Source organism: Nycticebus coucang, chromosome 3 (assembly GCF_027406575.1).
Source record: "Nycticebus coucang isolate mNycCou1 chromosome 3, mNycCou1.pri, whole genome shotgun sequence".
Classification (NCBI taxonomy): Eukaryota; Metazoa; Chordata; class Mammalia; order Primates; family Lorisidae; genus Nycticebus; species Nycticebus coucang.
Window position 1 is genome coordinate 148,366,066 of NC_069782.1, and position 25,235 is coordinate 148,391,300.

Below are 25,235 nucleotides of genomic sequence, written 5' to 3' on the forward strand. Positions count from 1 at the left end.
CTTGTGAGATTGTTGATGTGCTCTCTTTCTGTTTTTCGAATGTAGGTATCTAAAGCGATGAATTTTCCTCTCAAAACTGCTTTTGCAGTATCCCACAGGTTTTGGTAGCTTGTGTCTTCATTGTTGTTATGCTCAAGGAAGTTAATGATTTCCTGTTTTATTTCTTCCTTCACCCATCTGTTATTCAACAGAAGATTGTTTAGTTTCCATGCCTTTGGGTGGGGTCGAGCATTTTTGTTAGAGTTGAGTTCTTATGGTCTGAGAAGATACAAGGTAAAATTTCAATTCTTTTGATTCTGTTGATATTTGTTTTGTGTCCCAGGATATGATCAATTTTGGAGAATGTTCCATGGGGTGATGAGAAGAATGTATATTCTTTATCTTTGGGATGGAGTGTTCTATATGCATCTATCAAGCACAGTTGTTCTAGGGTCTCATTTAAGTCTCTTATATCCTTGTTTAATTTCTGTTTAGAGGATCTGTCCAGCTCTGTAAGAGGAGTGTTAAGGTCCCGTGTTATTATGGTATTATCAGATATCATATTGCTCAGACTGAGTAAGGTCTGTTTCAAGAATCTGGGAGCATTTAAATTGGGTGCATAGATATTTAGAATTGAAATGTCTTCTTGTTGTATTTTTCCCTTGACCAATATAAAGTGACCATCTTTGTCTTTTTTGACTTTAGTTGCTTTAAATCCACATGTATCTGAAAATAAGATTGCAACTCCTCTTTTCTTCTGAATTCCATTTGCCTGAAAAATTGTCTTCCAACCCTTGACTCGGAGCTTTAATTTGTCTTTTGAAGCCAGGTGTGTTTCTTGAAGATAGCAAATGGATGGCTTGTGTTTTTTAATCCAGTCAACCAATCTATGTCTCTTCAGTGGGGAATTCAAGCCATTAACATTTAGTGAGATAATTGATAAGTGTGGTAGTATTCTATTCGTCTTATTTTGTGAGAGTCCATTGCTTAGTTTTATCTTTTGCATCAGTGTGGAGGTTTGGATCTGTCCTTTAATTTCTGAGTTCTTACTTTGCTGCTGATCCATTGTGGTGGTCAGTGTGCAAAACAGGTTGAAGTATTTCCTGTAGAGCTGGTCTTGTTGTGGCGAATTTCCTCAATGTTTGTATATCCGTAAATGATTTGATTTCTCCGTCAATTTTTAAGCTTAGCTTAGCAGGGTACAGAATTCTGGGCTGGAAATTGTTCTGTTTAAGTAGATTAAAGGTAGATGACCATTGTCTTCTTGCTTGGAAAGTTTCATTAGAGAAGTCTGCGGTCACTCTGATGGATTTGCCCCTGTAGGTCAACTGGCGCTTACTCCTGGCAGCTTGCAGAATCTTTTCTTTTGTCTTGGCTTTGGACAGGTTCATCACAATGTGTCTTGGAGAAGCTCGGTTAGAGTTGAGACGACCTGGGGTCTGATATCCCTCTGAAAGCAGTGTGTCAGAATCTTTGGTGATATTTGGGAAATTTTCTTTTATAATATTCTCTAGTATGGCTTCCATTCCTCTGGGGCATTCTTCTTCCCCTTCTGGAATTCCTATAACTCTTATGTTGGAACGCTTCATAAAGTCCCATAATTCTGACAGTGAACGTTCTGCTTTCTCTCTCTTCTTTTCTGCCTCTTTTACTATCTGAGTTATCTCAAAAACTTTGTCTTCTACCTCTGAAATTCTTTCTTCTGCATGGTCTAACCTGTTGCTGATACTTTCCATTGCATCTTTAAGTTCCCTGATTGACTGTTTCATTTCCTTCAGCTCTGCTATATCCTTTTTATATTCTTCATATCGTTCATCTCTGATTTGATTCTGTTTTTGGATTTCCTTTTGGTTATTTTCCAGTTTGTTAGCAGTTTCCTTCATTGTTTCCATCATTTCTTTCATTGTTTTCAACATGTGTATTCTAAATTCCCTTTCTGTCATTCCTAACATTTCTGTATAGGTGGAATCCTCTGCAGTAGCTACCTCATGGTCCCTTGGCGGGGTTGTTCTGGACTGGTTCTTCATGTTGCCTGGAGTTTTCTGCTGATTCTTCCTCATGGGTGATTTCTTTTATCTGTTTCCTTGCCCTAATTTTCCTTTCACTTTCTCTTGCTCTTTAAGTTCTCGTGCCTGTGGACTAAGGGTTACAGGAGCAGAAGGGTGAGAAGGTTTAAGAGCAAAAAAGGGATGAAAGAAAGGAGGACCAAGTGATAAGAAAAAAAAAAAAAGAAAAATAGAGAAAGGAGAGGGGGTGGGTAAAAGGAATATTGACAAAAAGAAGAGAGGCACAGAAAGAGGGAGACAGAGCAATATAGGTGTACGGTAGGGTACTTTGATACAACCTTAAAAAAAAAAAAAACCACTTTCTGGGGGTGCCCAGTGGGGTGGTTCCCTTGAGGTCAGCAGCTCTTTGCCAACCTGATCAGACACAGTACCCCACCTCCACCAAGTAGAGAGGAAAGACAAAAATGCTATAAATCAAACCAAAACAAGCAAACAGAAAACTTTACGGGATAAAATTGGCTGGAAAAACCAAATAATAGCGGTAGAAACACTAACAAAAATGAAGTTCTAATTATTGAAATAGGCAGCAATGGGAAATTATAATTAAACTAGAAAAATTGAGAAAGAAAAAGGATCTGTATGGAAAAAGTTAAACTTAAAAAACAAAACAACAATACACAACATCAAAATAAACAAAAAAAACAACCAAACCAAAAAAAAAAAAACACAACCAAAAACAAAGCAGTATGTATATGTTATTGAATATTGTCTTGGCAACACGTGGTCTTCTGGGGTATGAGATGTTAATCACAGTTCTGATACGACTAGAGGCTGCTAGTTTCTCAAACCCCAGCATGTAGACACCCTAAATCTCTCTTCAGCTCACTTAAAAGGCACTTTGAACTTGTTCACTCTCTGAGCAGAAGCTTTCTCAGGGAAGTGCTTGTCACTGGAATCACTGCTGAAGTGGCTATCCACTTACCCTGTGTGTCAAAACTGGTCTCCCTCTGCGCCCGAGGGTTAGGGCTGCAAGGCGGCTCAGACCCTGCCCTTAGGCTACTTGGTTGCTGGGTTACCAGCTCCCACCCAATTCCAGCTCTGCGACCCTGAGGGCGGAGCTTGCCGGGGCAGATCGCTCACAATGTCTGCCTGTGACCCAGAGCCAAACACTATTAGCTCCGTCTGGCTCAGCGGCTCAGACTGGAGCCCTAGACATAGGCCAAAGTTCTCCGCCCTCCCGCTCAGGCTCTCCCCAAGGCAGTTCAGCTGAGTGCCAAGTCCAAAGACACCAAAACAGTTCACAGGTAAGGCCTTTCTGGTTTGCAGTCTCGCTGCTACTGAACTTACAGTTGCGGGCGGGTTTAGACGGATTGAACACACGCGACCACTTGCCGGTTTTCCACTGTTTTAGTCCTCCTCTTGGGGTCCAGAAGTCTCTTGCTGACTCCCTGTATCCTCTCAGGGGTAATGATAGGCAGATCCCACCAGCCAGAGATGCCTGGAGTCCTATATCCCCAGACTCACGGTGCCCAGATGCAAGGAAGCTGTTACTCGGCTGCGGTCTTGCTCCGCCTCGAGCTCAACGTAGCATTTCTTCATGGCATTTTCTTAGTTATTGTATGTAGACATTTGTATACTGCCTTTAGTAAGTTTCACCTGTAGCAATTCTAAGATGTACCATAGGTGTTGCCCCGCCCTTATCCTCCTTCCACCCTAACCTCCACCCTCCCTTCCCCTCCCGTGGCCCTTTCCTCATAGTCTTGTGCTATAGTTGGGTTATAGCCTTCATGTGAAAGCTATAATTTAGCTTCATAGTAGGGCTGAGTACATTGGATACTTTTTCTTCCATTCCTGAGATACTTTGCTAAGAAGAATATGTTCCAGCTCCATCCATGTAAACATGAAAGAGGTAAAGTCTCCATCTTTCTTTAAGGCTGCATAATATTCCATGGTATACATGTACCACAATTTGCTAGTCCATTCGTGGGTCGATGGGCAGTTGGGCTTCTTCCATGACTTAGCAATTATGAATTGGGCTGCAATAAACATTCTGGTACAGATGTCTTTGTTATATTGTGATTTTTGGTGTTTTGGGTATAAACCTAGTAAAGGAATTATAGGATTGAATGGCAGTTCTATTTTTAAGTCTGTAAGTATTCTCCAAACATTCTTCCAGAAGGAATGTATTAGTGTGCGTTCCCATCAGCAGTGTGGAAGTGTGCCCTTTTCTCCACATGCACGGCAACATCTCTGGTTTTGGGATTTTGTTATGTGGGCTACTCTTACTGGGGTTAGGTGATATCTCAAAGTAGTTTTGATTTGCATTTCTCTGATGATTAAGGATGAAGAGCTTTTTTTCATGTGTTTGTAGATTGTGCGTCTGTCTTCTTTAGAGAAGTTACTCTTCAAGTCCCTTGCCCACCCTGAGATGGGATCACATGTTGTTTTCTTGCTAGTATGTTTGAGTTCTCCATGGATTCTGGTTATTAAACCTTTATCGGAGGTATAACCTGCCAATATTTTCTCCCATTCTGAGGGCTGTCTCTTGCTTTACTTACTATGCTCTTGGCTGTACAGAAGCTTTTTAGTTTCATCAGGTCCCAGTAGTGTATTTTTGATACTGCTTCAATTGCCTGGGGAGTCCTCCTCATAAAATATTCACCCAGGCTGATTCCTTCATGGGTTTTCCCTGCACTTTCTTTAAGTATTTTTATAGTTTCATGTCTTAAGTTTAAATCTTTTATCCAGCGAGAGTCTACCTTAGTTGAAATGGTGTGGGTCCAGTTTCAGTCTTCTACAGGTTGCCAGCCAGTCCACCCAACACCATTTGTTAAATAGGGAATCTTTTCCCCACTGAATGTTTTTAATTTGCTTGTCAAAGATCAAATAACGGTAAGTAGCTGGATTCATTTCTTGGTTCTCTATTCTGTTCCAGACATCTACTTCTCTGTTTTTGTGCCAATGCCATGCTGTTTTGATCACTCTCGATTTGTAGTATAGTCTCAGGTCTGGTAGCATGATTCCTGCTGGTGTGTTTTTATTGCTGAGTAATGTTTTGGCTATTCGAGTTTTTTTCTGATTCCATATAAAACGAAGTATTATTTTTTCAAGATCTTTAAAATATGACAATGGAGCCTTTAGCAATTGCATTAAAATTATATATTGCTTTGGGTAGTATAGGCATTTTACCAATGTTGATTCTTCCCAGCCATGAGTATGGTATGTTTTTTCATTTGTTAACATCTTCAGCTATTTCTTTTCTTAAAGTTTCATAGTTCTCTTGAAAGAGATCTTTCACGTCCTTTGTTAGGTATACTCCCAAATATTTCATCTTCTTTGGCACTACTGTGAAAGGAATAGAGTCTTTCACATCCTTTTTAGGTATACTCCCAAATATTTCATCTTCTTTGGCACTACTGTGAAAGGAATAGAGTCCTTGACTGTTTTTTTGGCTTGGTTATTGTTGGTTTATATAAAGGGTACAGATTTATGGGTGTTGATTTTGTAGCCTGAAACTCTTGAAACAAGGAGACATTGCTGTATTCCTTGATCACTTCTAAAAGTTTTGTAGTAGAATCCCTAGCGTTTTCCAGATATATGATCATATCATCTGCAAAGAGTGAAAGTTTGATCTCTTCTGACCCTATGTGGATACACTTGATTGCCTTTTCTTCCCTAATTGCAATGGTTAAAACTTCCATTACAATGTTAAAGAGCAGTGGATACAATGGGCATCCTTGCCTGGTTCCTGATCTAAGTGGAAATGATTTCAATTTAACTCTATGCAGTATGATATTGGCTGTGGGTTTGCTGTAGACGGCCTATATTAGTTTAAGAAATGTCCCTTCTATACCAGTTTTCTTAAGTGTTCTGATCATGAAGGGATGCTGGATATTATCAAAAGCTTTTTCTGCATCTATTGAAAGAATCATATGGTCCTTATTTTTTGTTTGTTTATGTGCTGAATTACATTTATAGATTTACGTGTATTGAACCAGCCTTGAGACCCTGGGATAAATTTTTTGATGTGTTGTTGGATTCTGTTCATTAGGATCTTATTGAGTATTTTAGCATCAATGTTCATTAGTGATATTGGTCTATAATTTTCTTTTCTTGTTGGGTCTTTCCCTGGTTTGGGGATCAAGGTGATGTTTGCTTCGTAGAATGTGTTGGGTAATTTTCCTTCTTTTTCTATATTTTGGAAGAGGTTTAGTAATATAGGTACTAGTTCTTTTTTTTTTTTTTTTTTGGTACTAGTTCTTCTTAAAGGTTTGGTTGAATTCTGACATAAAGCCATCTGGTCCTGGGCTTTTCTTTTTAGGGAGATTTTGTATGGTTGATGCTATTTCAGAACTTGATATAGGCCTGTTCAATGTTTCCACTTCATTCTGGCTATGTCTTGGTAGGTGGCGTACTTCCAGGTATTGTTCGATTTCTTTCAGAGTTTCGTATTTCTGAGAGTAGAGTTTCTTGTAGTATTTGTTAAGGATTTTTTTAATTTCTGAGGGGTCTGTCGTTATTTCATCTTTACCATTTCTGATTGATGAAATTAGAGATTTTACTCTTTTTTTCCTGGTTAGGTTGGTGAAAGGTTTATCTATTTTATTGATCTTTTCAAAAACCAACTTTTGGATTTATTTGTCTATTTTATATTTCTTTTGTTTTCAATTTTATTTAATTCTGCTCTGATTTTTGGGTATTTCTTTTCTTCTGCTGGGTTTGGGGTTGGAGTGTTCTTCCTTCTCCAGTTGCTCAAGATGTCCCATTAAGATATTAACTTCCTCTCTTTCAGTTTTCTTGAGGAAGGCTTTCAGTGCTATAAATTTCCCTCTTAGGACTGCCTTTGCAGTATCCCAGAGGTTCTGGTAATTTGTGTCTTGATTGTTGTTTTGTTCCAAAAAAATTGGTGATTTCCTTCTTAATCTCCTCTATAACCCATCTATCCTTCAGCATAAGGTTGTTTAGCTTCTTCCATGTTTTTGTATGGGTATGCAGGTTCCTATTGTTATTGAGTTCAACTTTTATTTCATGATGGTCTGAGAAGATGCAAGGAATAATTTCTATTTTTTAAAATTTGCTGAGGTTAGATTTGTGGCCTAGGATGTGGTCGATTTTGGAGTATGTTCTGTGGGCTGATGAAAAGAATGTGTATTCAGTTTTGTTGGGATGAAATGTTTTGTAGATGTCTGTTAATTCCAGATGTTGAATGATTAATTTAAATCTAAAATTTCTTTGCTTAGCTTCTTTTTGGAGGATCTATACAGCACTGCTAAAGGGGTGTTAAAATCACCAACTACTATGGAACTGGAGGAAATTAAGTTGCTCATGTCTGTTAGAGTTTCTCTTGTTAATTTAGGTGCATTCTGGTTGGGTGTATAAATATTAATAATTGACATCTCATCATATTGAGTATTACCTTTAACAAATATGAAGTGTACATCCTTATCCTTCCTTATTTCGGTTGGTTTAAAGCCTATTGCGTCTGTGAATAGGATTGGAATGCCTGCTTTTTCTGCTTTCCATTCGCCAGGAGTATAGATGACCATCCCTTCACCTTGAGTCTATATTTGTCTTTTAACGTAAGATGAGGGGCGGCGCCTGTGGCTTAGTGAGTAGGGCGCTGGCCCCATATGCCCAGGGTGGCGGGTTCAAACCCAGCCCTGGCCAAACTGCAACGTAAGATGAGATTCTTGTATGCAGCGGATATCTGACTTGAGTTTTTGTATCCAGTCAGCCAACCTGTGCCTCTTTAGAGGACAGTTTAAACCATTCACATTAATTGAGAATATTGATAAGCCTTTCGAGAGTCTGGTGGATCTTTTTAATCCTTTTGTGACTGTGGAAGGTGGAATTTGATCAAAATTTTCTAGGTGAGTTTACTTTCATGGTGGAGGATTATGCTGGTCTTTATGGAGAATAGGTTTGAGAATATCCTGGAGAGCTGGTTTAGTTATGGCAAATTTCTTCAACATGTGACTGTCTCTGAAGTATTTAATTTCTCCGTCATAAGTGAAATCAGTTTAGCTGGGTACAGGATCCTGGGTTGAAAGTTATTTTGTTTTAGGAGATTAAAAGTTGATGATCATCCTCTTCTAGCTTGAAAGGTTTCAGCAGAGAGATCTGAAGTTATTCTAATATTCTTGCCCTTGTAGGTGATGGTTTTCTTTCGTCTGGCTGCTTTCAGAATTTTCTCCTTCATATTAACTTTAGTGAAATTGATTATGATGTGTCTGGGGGATGTCTTATTATGGTTGGGTCGTGCTGGAATTCTGAAACTGTCTGCTATCTGAATTTCAGAATTTCTTGGCATGTCTGGAAAGTTCTCCTTCATAATCTCATGGAGAAGAGCCTCTGTGCCTTGTGAAGCCACTTCTTCGCTTTTGGGGATCCCTATAAGATGAATATTGGTTTTCTTCGAATTATCCCAGAGCTCTCTGAGAGAATGATCTGTTTTTGCCCTCCATTTCTGTTCCTCTTTGAGAGTTTGGGAGTGTTCAAAAGCTTTGTCTTCAGTCTCAGAAATCCTTTCTTTTGCTATCTCCATTCTGTTACTGAGGGATTCTACTGTGTTTCTCAGATGTTTGAGGGCTGCAACTTCTTGTCTCAGTGTGTCAAAATCTGTGGTCATTTGGTCTTTGAATTCGTTGAATTCTTGAGACATCTTTTGGGTTATTGCTTGGAATTCTAATTCGATCTTATTTGCTATCCAGATTCTGAATTCAATTTCTGACATCTCAGCTATTTGTTTGTGCATGGGATCTTGTGCTGTGTCTGCCCCATTGATCCTTGGGTGAGTTTATCTACTCTGATTATTCATATTGCCAGAGTTTTTCTGTTGATTTCGCCTCATGATTATTTTTCACCCTTGCCTCTGGCCGTCCTCAGAGTTGGGAGGTGTCTCTCCAAGATTGAACACCAGCGGGATCGCTCTGTTGTTGCTGGATCTTTGTAGGGAGTGACCCTGTGTAGTTCCTCTGGGGCTGCTCTAGCTAGGGAGTTCTGGTTGTGGAAGCAGCTCCAGAGTGTGACACATCCGGATCCAGCAACAGGGCTGGAGGTGGTGTGCATGGTTCTGGGAGTGGCTGGCACCCAGTGACTTTGGCACAGAGAGCCCAAGGCTCCAGCAGTATCTGGCCAGGAGAAGGGCTCTGTGCAGAGGCAGGGAGGGCTCCGGAGGGCACGCAGCTACCAGAGTCCCTGGCCAGACGAGCGGGCAGGTGTGGAGGCAAGGGGGGTACAGGAGGGAGCAGGGTAGCACCGGATCTTATCTGGCCAGTTATGCGCTCTGTTGCACAAAGCAGGTCTTTTGAATATTCTTAGTTTTTCAGCTGTCAGATGGAAATGACATCTACCAGCAGGGTGTTGTGTTAAGAAATATCAGTAAATTGCCGTGTGATACTTACCTTAAGGTAGATATTCAGTAAACACTAACTTGTTGAAATAATAACATGAATTATAGAAATTATTTAATCTTCATGGCTTCTCTTTGTAGAAGGCAGTTTTCAGAGAACTGAGAATTGGAACAGTTAAGTATTACGCTGTGAAGTTCATACCAAATAAGTAATGGAATGAAAATTTGAGTCTAAATTCTGACCTCAAAGTCCAGAATACTCGCAGCCTCCCGAAAAAGGGAAGACTTCTATTTACAAAATTGCCATAACTCTAAGGCATACTGAATGTCAGTCCATAACTTTTTTTTTTTAAAGAAGCACCTCAATTTTTTCACATTTTTTTCTGTGGGAGTAGTAAACGAAACTCTAAAAAATATGCATATTTCATTTTTAAATGTATTTGAGTTTGTAAGTACATTTAAATGTTGGCAGTAGCAATGTTTTTGTGGAAAAAAGGTTTCCCAAGTGAGTTTGGTTTCCCAAGTGAGTTTGAGTATGGAGTAAAACCTCTGTTTGAAAGTTAAAATTTTTATATTTTTGGTGTTATACCATTAGATGCTTTATTGGAGAGTATCTTTGTTGGAAAGATACTTATTGTATTTGATATAATGCATATTATATTTTTCTCTTTGCTGAATTTGTTAAAATCATAATTTACAGTGTTACAAAATGAATCCAGAATGAATCAGGACAAGAAGACTTGAATCAGGAAGAGAGCTTTCTTTTTTTAAAATTTTTATTCATACATTTATTCATTTATTTTTAGGCACTCACTACAATGCCCAGCTACTTTTTGTTGTTGTTGTTGTTGTCATTGTTGTTTAGCAGGCCCGGGCCGGGTTCAAACCTACCAGCCCCAGTGCATGTGGCTGGTGCCCTAACCACTGAGCCAAGCCAAGAAGGAGCTTTCTAATTTTGGCTTGTGTTGGTCAACTACTAAATCTGAATTGCTCACTGTAAAATAGAACTTATTCCTTGAGGTTAAGAGACCTACTGTAAGATTTTTCTTTTATTCACCAAAATTTTATTGCCATACAACAGGTTATTGTGTGTTATGTGCTTTATCATGTGTTAGGTTTGTTTTATTAATGTGCTACGTACGTACTTGGCCACTTCTGTCCGTGCTCAGTGCATTTTCTGGCACATGGACGGTCCTCAGTTAATCTTTCGTGATAATGAATAGTAAAATGGCCTGGGAAAAGCCTTGAAACTTTGGAGTAAATTTCTACCCTACTTTTTAAAGAATTACAAAATGTTTCTAAACATCTGAATTTATGAAATGCTTAAAGCGTATTTCCATAGCACTGTCCTTAAAGTGAGGGTTGATTAATATTGAGGGGAAAAATAGGAGAAATTAAAATACTATGTATCTGGGGTAGCGCCTGTGGCTCAAGGAGTAGGGCGCCGGCCCCATATACCGGAGTTGGTGGGTTCAAACTTGGCCCCAGCCAAAAACTGCAACAACAAACAAGCAAGCAAAAATACTATATATCTTTAAAAATTTATTTTCATTTGGTAAGTGTGTATCATGTTAATTTGACTATAATAAATTCTTGAAATGCTATTTTAATAATTTGGGGGTTTGGGTGTAATTGGGCAGTTTCTTTTTTGAGACAGAGTCTCACTATGCTGACCTCCATAGAGTTCTGTGGCGTCACAGCTCACAGCAACCTCAAACTCTTGGGCTTAAGCGATTCTCCTGCCTCTGCCTCCCAAGTAGTTGGGACTATAGGTGCCCGCCACAACACCCGGCTTGTTGTTGTTGTTATTGCAGTTGTTGTTTAGCTGGCCCGGGCCGGTTAGAACCTGCCAGCCTGACAGCCTCGGTGTATGTGGCTTGCTCAGTAACCACTGTGCTACGGGCGCTGAGCCAATTGGGTAGTGTCTTAAGAGTGTAGCCTCAGGAACTGAAAAATTGCTGTTTTCCTAGACTGCTTTTCATTTAATTAAAAATCTTTTGTGAGAAATAGAAATTTGGATTGGAAGATAACCGTTGGGCCTTTGGGTGTTTGCTTCTTTCTCTCTTGTATCTATGGAAGGTTTCTTTTGTTTGTCTTACCATTTCCCCCACGTTCTCCTGAATGTTTACTTATCCACTCAATCCTAGTGAACACATAAGGTGGTTTCGGAATCGCCAGCTCATATCCTTCTGAAACATAAATTTACTAACCAGAGTGCAATATGCATGCACTTCTTTCTGTCTTCATCCTCACAGAGTACTGTTTTCCAGCCAGAATATTCTCTTTGTCTTTATCTTATACTTTTTTTCTAAAGTTATTTGGGTTAGTTTTTTCTTCCCTGTCTCCTACAGTGTGGTTCAGTTTTCAATCTGTCACTAAGCTGGGTTTGCATTTTGTTTTGAATTTCCCCTACATTCTGGTTAATTTGAACTGTTTATCTTGGGGGAATATCTGAAACACTGGTGGTGTTTGAAGAGTCAGGGCCATACTGAGAGATCACTTATTGGCCAGGGTATACTCAGAGAACTGTCATTTCCCCCTCATTCCTTCTATCCCAGTTCCATTTTCTCCTCCTTCTTACCCCATTTCCACCTATTCCTATAGCTAACCAATCTCATTAACTTCTGGTTTATCGCCTTTTTTTTTTTTTTTTTTTAAGACAGTCTCACTCTGTCATCTGGGTAGAGTACCGCAGCGTCATAGCTCACACAACCTCAAACTCTTGGGCTTGGCCATCCTCTTGCCTCAGCCTCACAAGTAGCCGAGGCTACAGGTGCCTACCATGACACCCAGCTATATTTCTGTTTTTAGTAGAGACAGGGTCTTACTCTTGCTGAGGCTGGTCTCAAACTCCTGAGTTCAAGGGATCCACCTGCCTCACCCTCCCAGAGTGCTTGGATTATAGGCGTGAGCCACAGCACCTGGCCCCCCCCTCCTTTTTTTTTTTAAATACAAATGAGCAAATATAGAGAGAGTCATGTATCACAACCATGGGGATACATCCTAAGAAATGTGACATTAGGTGATTTTATCATCTGCGAATATGGCAGAGGGCACTTATATTGATATAGATCAGCAGTTCTCAATCTGTGGGTCACGACCCCTTTGTAACAATAAAAATACATCCTGCACATTAGATATTTAAATTACAATTCATAGCAGTAACAAAATTACAGTTATGAGGTAGCAATGAAAATAATTTTATGGTTGGGGGTCACCACAACCTGAGGAACTGCATTAAAGGGTCACAGCATTAGGAAGGTTGAGAACCACTGCTGTAGATGGTGTTGCCTGCTACACATCTGGGCTATGTGGCCTTTTGTTCCTAGGCTACGCACCTGTATAGCATGTTAATGTACTGATTTAGTAATATATTTTATTATATTATTGTATTATTATATACAGTTATATACAGTCAGCCTGTGTGTTCGTGGGTTCTATGGATTTAACCAACCATGGATCAAATATTAAAAAAGAAAACATGATGGCCGCATCTGTACTGAACATTTACAGACTTTTCTCCTTGTCATTATTCCTTAAATAATAATAATATGACAACTTTTTATATAGCATTTACATTGTAGTGGTATTGTAAGCAATCTAGATATGATATAAAGTATATAGGTTATGTGCAAATACTATACCCTTTTATTATATTAGGGACAAGCACATCTGTGGATTTTGATATTTGGAGGGTTCTGGAGCCCACCCCCCACAGATACAAAAGGATGACTGTATATTAATCATATATCCAGTTTACCCACCGAATGCACTCAGGGATCACTCCTTATTAGTTCATAGGACAGTTCTGATTCCTTTTTATGGTGCTCCATTGCCATACTTTATTTAACCTCTCTCCTGTGTTTGGGCATTTATGTTCTTTATAGCATTTTGCAATTAAGAACTGTGGCAGTGAATAGTCTTGAGTATATACTTTTGTTTTTGAGGTATGTCTTTAGGGTAAGTTCTTAAGAGTGAGACTATTGGATTAAAAGGTAAGTGCCTATTATTGTACTTTTAGGTATTACTAAGTTTCCCTTTAAAAGGTTGTATCTGAAGCACACTTTTTTGGTTACTGTTAGATTATTCATCTTCACCTGGCCAGAACAACAGCACTTTATAAATACCAGATACTAACATGACTTTTCTTTTACAGATCTTCCGTGGTGGCTTATTCTAATTCGTCAGAAAGCATTGGTGGGCAAACTCCCAGGAGACCATGAGGTCTGTAAAATTACCAAAATTGCTGTGCTATCACTTTCTGAAATGGAACCTCAGGATCTTGAACTAGAGGTAATGTGAAATCAAAGGACATTTTATGGAAACCTGATATAAATGTAAAAGCAAATATGAGGATTTGGTTTAACGGGCCAGAAATATACATTTTTAAACCTGTGTAGTATCTTTAAAACAATTTAATTGTATAATTTTCAAATTTCATTTTAGTAGTAGAACTCTTGTTTCAAAATCTGTAAAATCCTGGGCTGGGGTGGTGGGAGGCCAACGCCGGTGGATTGCCTGAGCTCAGGAGTTTGAGCCCAGCCTGCGCAAGAGTGAGATCCCATCTGAAAAAACAGCTGGCTTTGTGGCAGGTACCTGTAGTCCCATCTGCTTGGGAGACTGAGGCAAGAGACTCACTTAAGCCCAACAGTTTGAGGTTGTGGTGGGCTATGATGCCATGGTACTCTACTGAGGGTGACAGAGACTCTGTCTCAAAAAGAAAAAAAAAAATCTGTGAAATTCAGAATGTAAGACACAGAAAAGCAGGGCTGCTTTTGATAAGGTGGTGTTGGGGGGACCTTGGGGTCCTGTCCATTTGGCCTCTCCTGGGCAGCCACTTTCTACTTCCAGGGAGCCCTAGGGCTTTGCACAGTATAGTTTGAAAACTCCTGATTTGGAGGAAACTAGGGAGCCAAGAAGGGGAGAAGGGGAGACTTAACTTTTATTACATATATATATATATATATTTTTTTTTTTGAGACAAAGTCTCACTCTATTGCACAGGCTAGGTGCAGTGGTGTGATCACAGCTCACTGCAGCTTTGAACTCCTGGGCTCACGAAGTCCTCCCACCTCAGCCTTCTGAGTAGCTGGGACTTGTTACACAGGCATGCCCCACCATGCCCAGCTAATTTTTTTTTTTTTTAAAGTTAGCGATGAAGTCTCGCTGTGTCGCCCCGGCTGGTCTGAAATCTGACAAGCCTATGCTCAAGCAACCCTGCCTTGGCCTCTCAGAGTGCTGGGGTTATAGATGTGAGCCACAGTGCCTGCCCTTTTGTCTGTATTTCTTGAAAATTTGCTAAAGCTTATATTAGTCTTATAATTTGTTTTTTAGAAGAAAGAAAACCTCCTATCTAGTATAATCTTGTCATTTTCCAGGGAAGAACCACAAGGAGAGAGATTTAAGGCCAAATGATGATTGTTTTTAATAATTTCATTAGTTTATTAAATAATGGTTTTATCACAGGTGTTACCTCTTGGTAGAAGTAACTCATGAAAGCATTTATACTCTGTCTGCTATGTGTGTGTGTGTGTATTTGACATGTAGCAGGTATCATCACTCTGACATAGCCTTAGCCTATTTTGTTCACTACGTGATGTGTTAGGCAGGTCCTGGGTGTTACCTGGATCATTATATTTAGTCCCTAGGACCATCCTATGAGGGGGGCATAGTTACAGGCAGAGGAGGCTTGGCAGAGGTTAAGTTACACTGCTGGCACAAGTGGGGTCTGGGTGTAGATTTAGGCAGTCCAGTCCTACGTCTCTGTGCTGAGCTGCCTCCCTGTCACCTGAACAACAGGTAACAGGTAAGAAAGCACACATTCCCTTACCACTCAATACGTGTTTTTCCATCCTCAATTCTTGGGGAGGATGTTTGAGGACAGGGTTAAATTGTTTAAAAATGAACTAAATAAAAATATAGCTTTTTTTTTTTTTGGCAGTTTTTTGGCCAGGGCTGGGCTTGAACCCGCCACCTCTGGCATATGGGGCCGGCGCCCTACTCCTTTGAGCCACAGGCACCTCCCAAAATATAGCTATTTTTATGCTTCACATTTCACTGAAAATTTCACAATCTAATTTTAAGAAACTAACATTAAAATGAATTTCAGAGGACCCTGGTAGTGACTATTTATTACAGGAATAATGAAAAAAAAAAAAAAAGATTAGAGTAGGGCACCAGCCCCATATGCCGGAGGTGGCAGGTTCAAACCCAGCCCCGGCCAAAAACCGCAAAAAAAAGAAAAAAAAAAAGATTAGAGTACTTCTTATTTTTTTAGTCCTAGTGCTAATATTATTCACTGTTGCTGATCCAGAGATGAAAAATTTAGGTGGCAAATAGTCCTATTAGAAGCAGATGTTTGCAGTTTTTGTTTGCGTTTTATTTTGGTGAAGAGCAGCCAGACTAGCAAAACGTATATTGGTTTCCTAAGCCAATAAATTTGTCATCAGTGTCTTTTGGATGGCTTTGCTCACAAATTGAAACATCAATATGGCTCGCTGTCACCAGCCGTTCCCTCGATGGTGAGCATCTGTTGGGCTGGTGCTTAGTTTGAGCGTTAAGCTGGGGTCTCTGGCCGCTTGATGGAGAGCCGGGGCCTGGCTTGGCCAGCACTTTGTCTACGCCTAGTCATTAAATCCCTCTCTGTATAGATACTGGGCACTCCCAGCCCTGGGGAAATGAAATGTCAGGTCTCATCCAGAGAAGTCTGGAACTCCTAGTGGACTTTTCAAGGAGGTTTTCTGGGCATGGTGCAGTGGCTGATGCCTATAATCCTAGTGCTATGGGAGGCTGAGGCAAGTGGATTACTTGAGTTTAGAAGTTAGAGACCAGCTTGAGTAAGAGTGAGGCCCTGTCTCTAAAACTGGGCGTTGTGGAGGGTGCCTATAGTCCCAGGTACTTGGGAGGCTGAGGCAAGAGGATGGCTTGAGCCCAAGAGTTTGATGTTGCTGAGAGCTGTGATGCCATGGCACTCTACCAAGGGTGACAAAATGAGACTCTGTCTCAAAAAAACAAACCACAAAACAACCAAGATTTTCTGATGTCCTTCATGGCCACCAATCTATAGCATTTTTAAGACTCGTAGCTGGCTATAGTATAAATGGGGAGAGGGACCCAACTTTAGGAAATAACATTTATATGGAGTTTTTAAACAAAAATGTGAATATTATGAAAGCTTTAAGAATTTCTTTATTCTTCAGACTTTTCCTTTTCTCCCCAGATAGGTTAAGGCAAAGAGATTATCTTCAAATAGAAAGGAGAATGAGATTTCCCCCACATGACATAGTTGAGTATTTTTATAGCTATGGACTATCCAGTATAAACCACACCACTTAGCAGGGCACCCAAGGTTATGGTCCATGATAAGAGTTGGATATACATGAAGATGCTTGCTAATTAGGGGTAAAAGAAACTATAGAGAAAGCATTTCTGGATCCTATCTGAGTAAAATAGGTTGCTATACCTTTCTCTCAAGAAATTGTAATTCTGGGTGGCGCCTGTGGCTCAAAGGAGTAGGGCGCCGGGCCCATATGCCAGAGGTGGCAGGTTCAACCCAGCTCCAGCCAAAAACTGCAAAAAAAAAAAAAAAGAAATTGTAATTCTAGAAATTTGCACTGCACCTTTTCTTTTAGTCTTGTTTTATGATAGAGGAACTTTGCAGCAGTGACTAGTAAGGGCAAAGAATAGCTTTGTGGAAAACTATAGATTTCTTTTTTTTTGTATTTCAATTTATTTATTTATTTATTTATTTATTTATTTTTGGGGATTCATTGAGGGTACAATAAGCCAGTTACACTGATTACAATTGTTGGGTAAAGTCCCTCTTGCAATCATGTCTTGCCCCCATAAAGTGTGACACACACTAGGGCCCCACCCCCCTCCCTCCATCCCTCTTTCTGCTTCCCCCCCCCCATAACCTTAATTGTCATTAATTGTCCTCATATCAAGATTGAGTACATAGGATTCATGCTTCTCCATTCTTGTGATGCTTTACTAAGAATAATGTCTTCCACGTCCATCCAGGTTAATATGAAGGATGTAAAGTCTCCATTTTTTTTAATGGCTGAATAGTATTCTATGGTATACATATACCACAGCTTGTTAATCCATTCCTGGGTTGGTGGGCATTTAGGCTGTTTCCACATTTTGGCGATTGTAAATTGAGCTGCAATAAACAGTCTAGTACAAGTGTCCTTATGATAAAAGGATTTCTTTCCTTCTGGGTAGATGCCCAGTAATGGGATTGCAGGATCAAATGGGAGGTCTAGCTTGAGTGCTTTGAGGTTTCTCCATACTTCCTTCCAGAAAGGTTGTACTAGTTTGCAGTCCCACCAGCAGTGTAAAAGTGTTCCCTTCTCTCCACATCCACGCCAGCATCTGCAGTTTTGAGATTTTGTGATGTGGGCCATTCTCACTGGGGTTAGATGATATCTCAGGGTTGTTTTGATTTGCATTTCTCTAATATATAGAGATGATGAACATTTTTTCATGTGTTTGTTAGCCATTCGTCTGTCGTCTTTAGAGAAAGTTCTATTCATGTCTCTTGCCCATTGATATATGGGATTGTTGGCCTTTTTCATGTGGATTAATTTGAGTTCTCTATGGATCCTGGTTATCAAGCTTTTGTCTGATTGAAAATATGCAAATATCCTTTCCCATTGTGTAGGTTGTCTCTTTGCTTTGGTTGTTGTCTCCTTAGCTGTACAGAAGCTTTTCAGTTTAATGAAGTCCCATTTGTTTATTTTTGTTGTTGTTGCAATTGCCATGGCAGTCTTCTTCATGAAGTCTTCCCCCAGGCCAATATCTTCCAGTGTTTTGCCTATGCTTTCTTTGAGGATTTTTATTGTTTCATGCCTTAAATTTAAGTCCTTTATCCATCTTGAATCAATTTTTGTGAGTGGGGAAAGGTGTGGGTCCAGTTTCAGTCTTTTACATGTAGACATCCAGTTCTCCCAACACCATTTATTGAATAGGGAGTCTTTCCCCCAAGGTAAGTTCTTGTTTGGTTTATCGAAGATTAGGTGGTTGTAAGATGTTAGTTTCATTTCTGGGTGTTCAATTCGATTCCAAGTGTCTATGTCTCTGTTTTTGTGCCAGTACCATGCTGTCTTGAGCACTATGGCTTTGTAGTACAGACTAAAATCTGGTATGCTGATGCCCCCAGCTTTATTTTTGTTACTAAGAACTGCCTTAGCTATACGGGTTTTTTTCCGGTTCCATACAAAACGCAGAATCATTTTTTCCAAATCTTGAAAGTACGATGTAGGTACTTTGATAGGAATGGCATTGAATAGGTAGATTGCTTTGGGAAGTATAGACATTTTAACAATGTTGATTCTTCCCATCCATGAGCATGGTATGTTCTTCCATTTGTTAATATCCTCTGCTATTTCCTTTCTGAGGAGTTCATAGTTTTCTTTATAGAGGTCCTTCACCTCCTTCGTTAGGTATATTCCTAGGTATTTCATTTTCTTTGAAACTATGGTGAAGGGAGTTGTGTCCTTAATTAGCTTCTCACCTTGACTGTTATTGGTGTATACAAAGGCTACTGACTTGTGGACATTGATTTTATATCCTGAAACATTACTGTATTTTTTGATGACTTCTAGGAGTCTTGTGGTTGAGTCTTTGGGGTTCTCTAAGTATAAGATCATGTCGTCAGCAAAGAGGGAGAGTTTGACCTCCTCTGCTCCCATTTGGATTCCCTTTATTTCCTTGTCTTGCCTAATTGTATTGGCTAGAACTTCCAGCACTATGTTGAATAGTAAAGGTGACAGAGGACAACCTTGTCTGGTTCCAGTTCTAAGAGGAAAAGCTTTCAGTTTTACTCCATTCAGTAAAATATTGGCTGTGGGTTTGTCATAGATAGCTTCAATCAGTTTTAGAAATGTGCCACCTATGCCTATAGTCTTCAGTGTTCTAATTAGAAAAGGATGCTGGATTTTATCAAATGCTTTTTCTGCATCTATTGAGAGGATCATGTGATCTTTACTTTTGCCTCTGTTAATATGGTGGATAACGTTTATGGACTTGCGTATGTTAAACCAGCCTTGCATCCCTTATAGATTTCTTATTTTTCTTCTAGCATGTTATTTTAAAGTTTGGTATCCTTATTTCACTTTCTATATAACTCCATTTAAAAGGAGCTTTTAAAATCTTAATCATTTTTAAGTTCTATTTTTCTGATTATATGTACGTACAGTTAAGTTTTTTGGAATAGTTTCTGTGTATTTTCCTACTTAACTCCTATTTTTTATGAACATACATATCTTTTGCAGGTAAAAGACTTTGTTAAACAAAATTTGTTATTTTGTCTTTGTATGTCTTCCTGTTTTGGATATCTGTGCAGCACTTTGAATAACTGGCTGCTTTTTTTCTTTCCAGCAGCCCCTCAGGCTCCTTAGTGTGGTCACTGTACTCAGATGTGCTGAAGCCTAGTCTGTCTTCTGCAATTGGAGCAGAAGCAATTCTATTTCAGAGTCTGGTATTAATAGAGTTTTAGTTTTCTGCCTCAGTTGCCTTTTTATCTTATTTGTTTGTGTGTGATTTATATGCCATATTGTTCACCTGTTTTAAGTATTTAACTGGCTAGTTTTTGGTATATTCAGAGGCATGTGACCATCACCACATCCATTTTAGAACATTGTTTTTTCCACCTCCCCCTCAAACCCTATTCTCATTAGTAGTCATTCCTCATTTGTCTGCAAAGCCAACCTCCCCCAGCTCTAGTTAATCACTAATCTGTCTCCCTAATTTATCTATTGTAGATGTCTCCTATAAATGGAATCAGACAATGTGTGATTGTATGACTTGTGTGACTGATTTCTTTTACTTAGCACAACTTTGCACGGTTCATGCTTTTGGGAACATCTATCAGTACTTTATTTTTTTAGTGTCAAATAGGATTCCATTTTATCCATCCTTCAGTTGATGGACATTTGAATTGCTTTCCACCTTTTTGCTATTGTGAATACTATGACTGTGAACAATTTCTCATACAAAGTTTTGGTGGACATTTGTTTTCATCCCTCTTGGGTTATATACCTAGGAGTACATGTGGAGGTATATGGTAACTGTTTAACCTTTTGAGGAATTACTAGTTTTTCAAAATAGTCTGCCATTTAAAAAAAAAAAAAAAAGATCTTGGGAATGATGATTTTACAGAAAAAAAAAAAGATCTATATAAGGGTATGAAGAATCTGTAGGGTTCAGATAAATGAGAACATAGATGTTCTTTCTTTTGAAAAAATACCCTTTAAAGTTTTATAGGCTCATGTTCCAGGCGTGCCTGTCTTATTTGCTGTCTCTCGTTGCTTCATAGATAACCGCATCATCTTCTGTAGTTTCCCATCAGACATCTGTTTAAAATTTTAGCTCCAGTCAGAGGTCCTCAAACTTTTTAAACAGGGGGCCAGTTCACTGTCCTTTAGACCATTGGAGGGCCGGACTATAGTTTCAAAAAAAAAAAAAAAAAAAAAAACCTATGAACAAACCGCACATATCTTATTTTGAAGTAAAAAAACAAAACGGGAACAAATACAATCACACTGCCTCATGTGGCCCATGGGCCGTAGTTTGAGGACCCCTGCGTCCAGATGGCTCCAGATACCAACTTTTAAAGTAAAATCATTCATTTTCCTTTTCTCAAATACCAGCAGCAACGTCAAACCTTAAGCTTGGCTGTGAAACATAAGTTGTAAGAGTAATAAATAAATGAAGGTAGTGCCACAGAGCTTGTGGTGGTGGTTTTCTTCTTGGGGTTGTTTATGTCGAAGTTGTGATGAGGCCTAAGCACATACTGCAAAGAAACAGCTGTGCCTCTGGACGAGGGGCCGTGATCCTGCCGTCTGCGCTGTGTGTTGTAATCCCCAGGGCTCTGTCTAAAGAAAAGGTGGTAGGACTGAGAAGGATCTCAAGAAGTAATTTTTTCTATCCCTGTTTTTTGGCAGGACTGAATGTAACCTTTTCAGAGAGATATAGGCTGTAGTACTTTCTTTTATAAGGGCAACTATAGAAGATTTTAAAACACTCCTTGGAAATGTTTGTGTTTATAGTGATTTTAAATGTCTATTTAGAAAAATTAATTTAGGAGAGAGAAGGTCTTCTGGTTAAGGTGGTTCATTGAGTTTGTGCTTTGTTATACAGATCCACAATCCTTTTCTGAACACCTAGGGCCATGTTTGTTTTAGAATTCAGGTTTTGGGGGGTCTTTTCTAAAGGTTATTCCAGGTAGTCTTTATTTGAAGCATTGAGTGAGTCTGGAGCATTACCCCATGATACAGCACATTAATATTTCTTAAAGAATTGTGTGAAAATTCATACTGAGGGAAGTAATGCTGACTATCAATATTCTCCTATCAGTTCAGGGTATGTTTTGCCATTAAATGAGGTTTTAACAAACTTGAAAAAATAAACTTTCAGGTTTCAGAGTTTTCTGGAATTTTGGAGTTGTGGAGAAAGAAGTGAAGGAGTGATGGGCCTCTATCAACTCTATTCTAAGACTAAGATGATGGTAGATAAAGAAAAACAGGAAAGCAAAGAAGACATTGCTAGGTTTAGAAGAAGCATCCTCAGAGTCTCTAAATGGAACAGTGGATCCATCTGCAGCCGTGGGATTCTGGATCTAGATCCAGCAGCAGGCAGTAGCATGTGGATATTTGGCCCTTACACAGTAAAGGGCACTGAAAGGGCTTCAGGGGAGGTGGGAGCCTGGAGCCATGCTTAGTACCTGAAGCCCAGTGCTCGGGTGAAATTCCCCAGATCATGAAAGATGGCTGCTAGATTGTCTCCACTGGCTGGGATAACCCTGCTTAAAGAATCTCCCATCTGCTATGCTAGGAGCACTGACATTGAGAAGCACTAGTCTAGGCAAAAGATACGCATGTGAATGAACACGGTAGTGATGGGCCTGAGTGTCTGGGGTTGGTAGGAGAGACTTAAAGTAGGGGAACAATGAAAGACGACTCCAAGATATCTTGCCTGAGTGATCCAGTGGGTGGTGGTGTCAGTACCTGAAATCCCATACAGGGGAAGGAATAAGATTTGGAAGCAGATATTGATTGGTTCTGGAGATGCTGAGTTTGAGGGACTAGTGTGTCTCAGTGAAACAGAGGTGTCATATATAAGGGTCTTGAGCTGCAGGTGTACAAGTGGGGTTAACAATGAGGAAAGAGGATGATATTTTCCAGGTAGAGCAGGAAGAATGAGCAGAGAGCTGAGGGTAGACAGTTGGAAACACCATGACGTTTAGAGGCAGAAAGATACCAGCAAGGAAACTGAAAGAGCAATTGTTGGATGGCAGTTTTCATGTAGAATGTTGGGCTGCAGGTCGGGGTAGAACCCCTCAGATCGTTGTCACAGAAACCAGAGGAGATGACAGAAGGAAGTAGTCGTCAGAGCCCTGTTCTTAGAGAGAATGCTCCTTTCTCTGAGTTGAGGAGCCTTGACTCTTTGACCTCCTGCAGTCCCACTGAGTCCTCACAATACCAGGGACTGTGACTGGGTTTGTACCCCTCTGACTCTCAGTGGATTCCCGGATTGAGGAGTGAATTTAAAAGATTCTGGCATAAGTAAACATGTTAGTAGGTGTGAGGAAAGAGACTGTCAGAAAGAGAGAGGCGGGGAGAGGTGAGAGAGGACCAGTGACAGGCGAGGTCCTGATCCTGGAGGAGGAGAACAGACTCGTCCTCCCGAGAGCGAGGGTGTGCGGGTACAGACTCGCCTGCTGCGGCAGGGCTGCTGTAGGGTAGTGAGATCTCTGAGGTTCTCCTGGGGGAATTTTGCTGGCTTGAATACTCTTATGGAATAACTAGGTCTGACAACTGCATAATATCCGGCTTTGAATATTAAAATCGCAATAATCTATAACTAGGTTGGGGGCATGTTTTCATAGTTTTAAAAGAAATTAGTGTGGTATGACTAAATAATTACCAGCAATTCTATATAAAAATTGCTATCCAACATTTGCTTAGTGCCACAAGCAAAGCAGTGGCAGGGACTAAAGGTAGAGAGCGTCTTTAAAACATTGCTTCTCTGCTGCCCCCGGGATGCCACACCAAGGAGGGTGGGCGGTGTATGGTGTACCCATGCAAGCAAGACGGTGGGGGGTTTCCTAGAATCAGTATGTGCCCCATGTAGGGGCATGGGGGTCTACAAATATTTACTGAAACTCCCGATGCCAGGCACTAGAAACATTAGTCCACGGAACAAAGATCCTTGCCATCCTGGAGCTTATAGTATAGAAAGGGGGCAGACAGTGATAAACGTCATCATGTTAATTACGTAGCACGTTAGAAAGTAACAAATACTAATGGAAATAGAAGATGAGCAGTGAGCGTAGTAGAGGGGGTGCCTAGGCAAGATATTTGGAGAGAGGGTGTTCGGGCAAAGAAAAGAGCTAGAACAGAGGCCCTGGGACTGAAGCATCCTGGTGTCCTGAGCAGGGAGCCACTGTGGGTGGAGTGAGTGAGCGCAGGAAGCGGGGGGTGGGAGGCAAGGGCAGTGGAGGGAGGGTGCGGGCCTGCTCTTGGGCATACTGAGTTTGAGATGCCTGGCAGAAATCCAAGTGGAAATGTTAGGATATGTGAGGCTGGAGTTTGGGGAGTGAGCTGTGTTAGAAATACATATTTGGGAGGAAGAGGTTGGCACGTGTCTGGTATCTGAAACCATGAGACTGGATGAGGTCACTGAATGTGGATGGAGAAAGGGACCAACGACTGAACCTCAGGGTGCCTGGACATCAACAAGTCAGGTGGCTGGAAAGGAAACAGTTGACGAGAGAGAGGAGCCAAGAATGGCTGTGCATTAGAGGACCAGGGAGTGAGGAGGTTAAGAGCCAAGAGCTGACCGCTGGGTTTAGTCAGTTTTTGATAGCCATCCTTCTGAAAGGCATAAGATCAGCTAGAGATTTCCTTGCATCAGAGAATTTGGTGCAGGTATTTGTCTCTACTTCTAAATTTAATGACACAAGGATGGTCTCTTTGTTTTTTTAATAATCAAAACTTGAATTGGCTTTTATTCTCATTTATCATCTGTTAATAATTATTTTGTAAGAAAGACACTAATGAAAACTTAGTAACTATTAGCTCTTGATAGGAGTCTCCCACTTTGTGTAGCAGTAAAACTAGCTTGTTGACAAAAAATGGAATGGGTCTGTGTATGTTTAATAGAATTCTTGGGTACTTTTCAGAATATTTGCTTTGTGTGTTGAGCTACATGAAATTATATATAAAACCCTTGACTTTTTCTGTATTTTTTTTTTTTTTTGGTGGAGACAGAGTCTCACTTTATGGCCCTTGGTAGAGTGCCGTGGCCTCACACACTCACAGCAACCTCCAACTCCTGGGCTTAAGTGATTCTCTTGCCTCAGCCTCCCGAGTAGCTGGGACTACAGGCGCCCACCACAACGCCCGGCTATTTTTTGGTTGCAGTTTGGCCGGGGCCGGGTTTGAACCCGCCACCCTCTGCATATGGGGCCGGCGCCCTGCTCACTGAGCCACAGGCGCTGCCCAACCCTTGACTTTTTCTAATACAAGGTAGGGGGTAGGGGAATGAGGGAGCGAGGAGAGGAGAGGAGGGAGGAGGATGGGAGGGTCATGGTGTATGGCACACCTCTTGGGGGAGGAACACAATTATAAGAGGGACTTTACCTAACAAATGCCAAAAACGAAAATGTGGATTAATATGAGGATACACACGATTAGGTTACATTGTTTGCATTTGTAGGGCAAAGTCCAAGTTGTAGTTGTGTCTCTCACCCAGGAAGTGTGCCATAGACCTGTGCATTGTTCTCTTTGGGTGGGAACTTGCGAAAGCCTCCCCACCACTTTCTTGAATTTTACTGAGTTCTTGCAAGTGAGCACATAGTTAATTTACTCCTTTCCATTTGAGCACTTGTGATG

At 40.3% G+C, this 25,235-nt stretch overlaps 1 protein-coding gene across 1 annotated transcript in view; it reads left to right on the forward strand.

Moving 5' to 3' along the window:
• Positions 1–25,235, forward strand: part of INPP5F (inositol polyphosphate-5-phosphatase F) — a 112,043-nt gene that overhangs the window by 45,772 nt on the left and 41,036 nt on the right. The window contains exon 3 of the mRNA XM_053583903.1: positions 13,493–13,629. Within this exon, the coding sequence (XP_053439878.1) occupies positions 13,493–13,629 (137 nt within the window). The remainder of the gene's footprint in view (positions 1–13,492; positions 13,630–25,235) is intronic.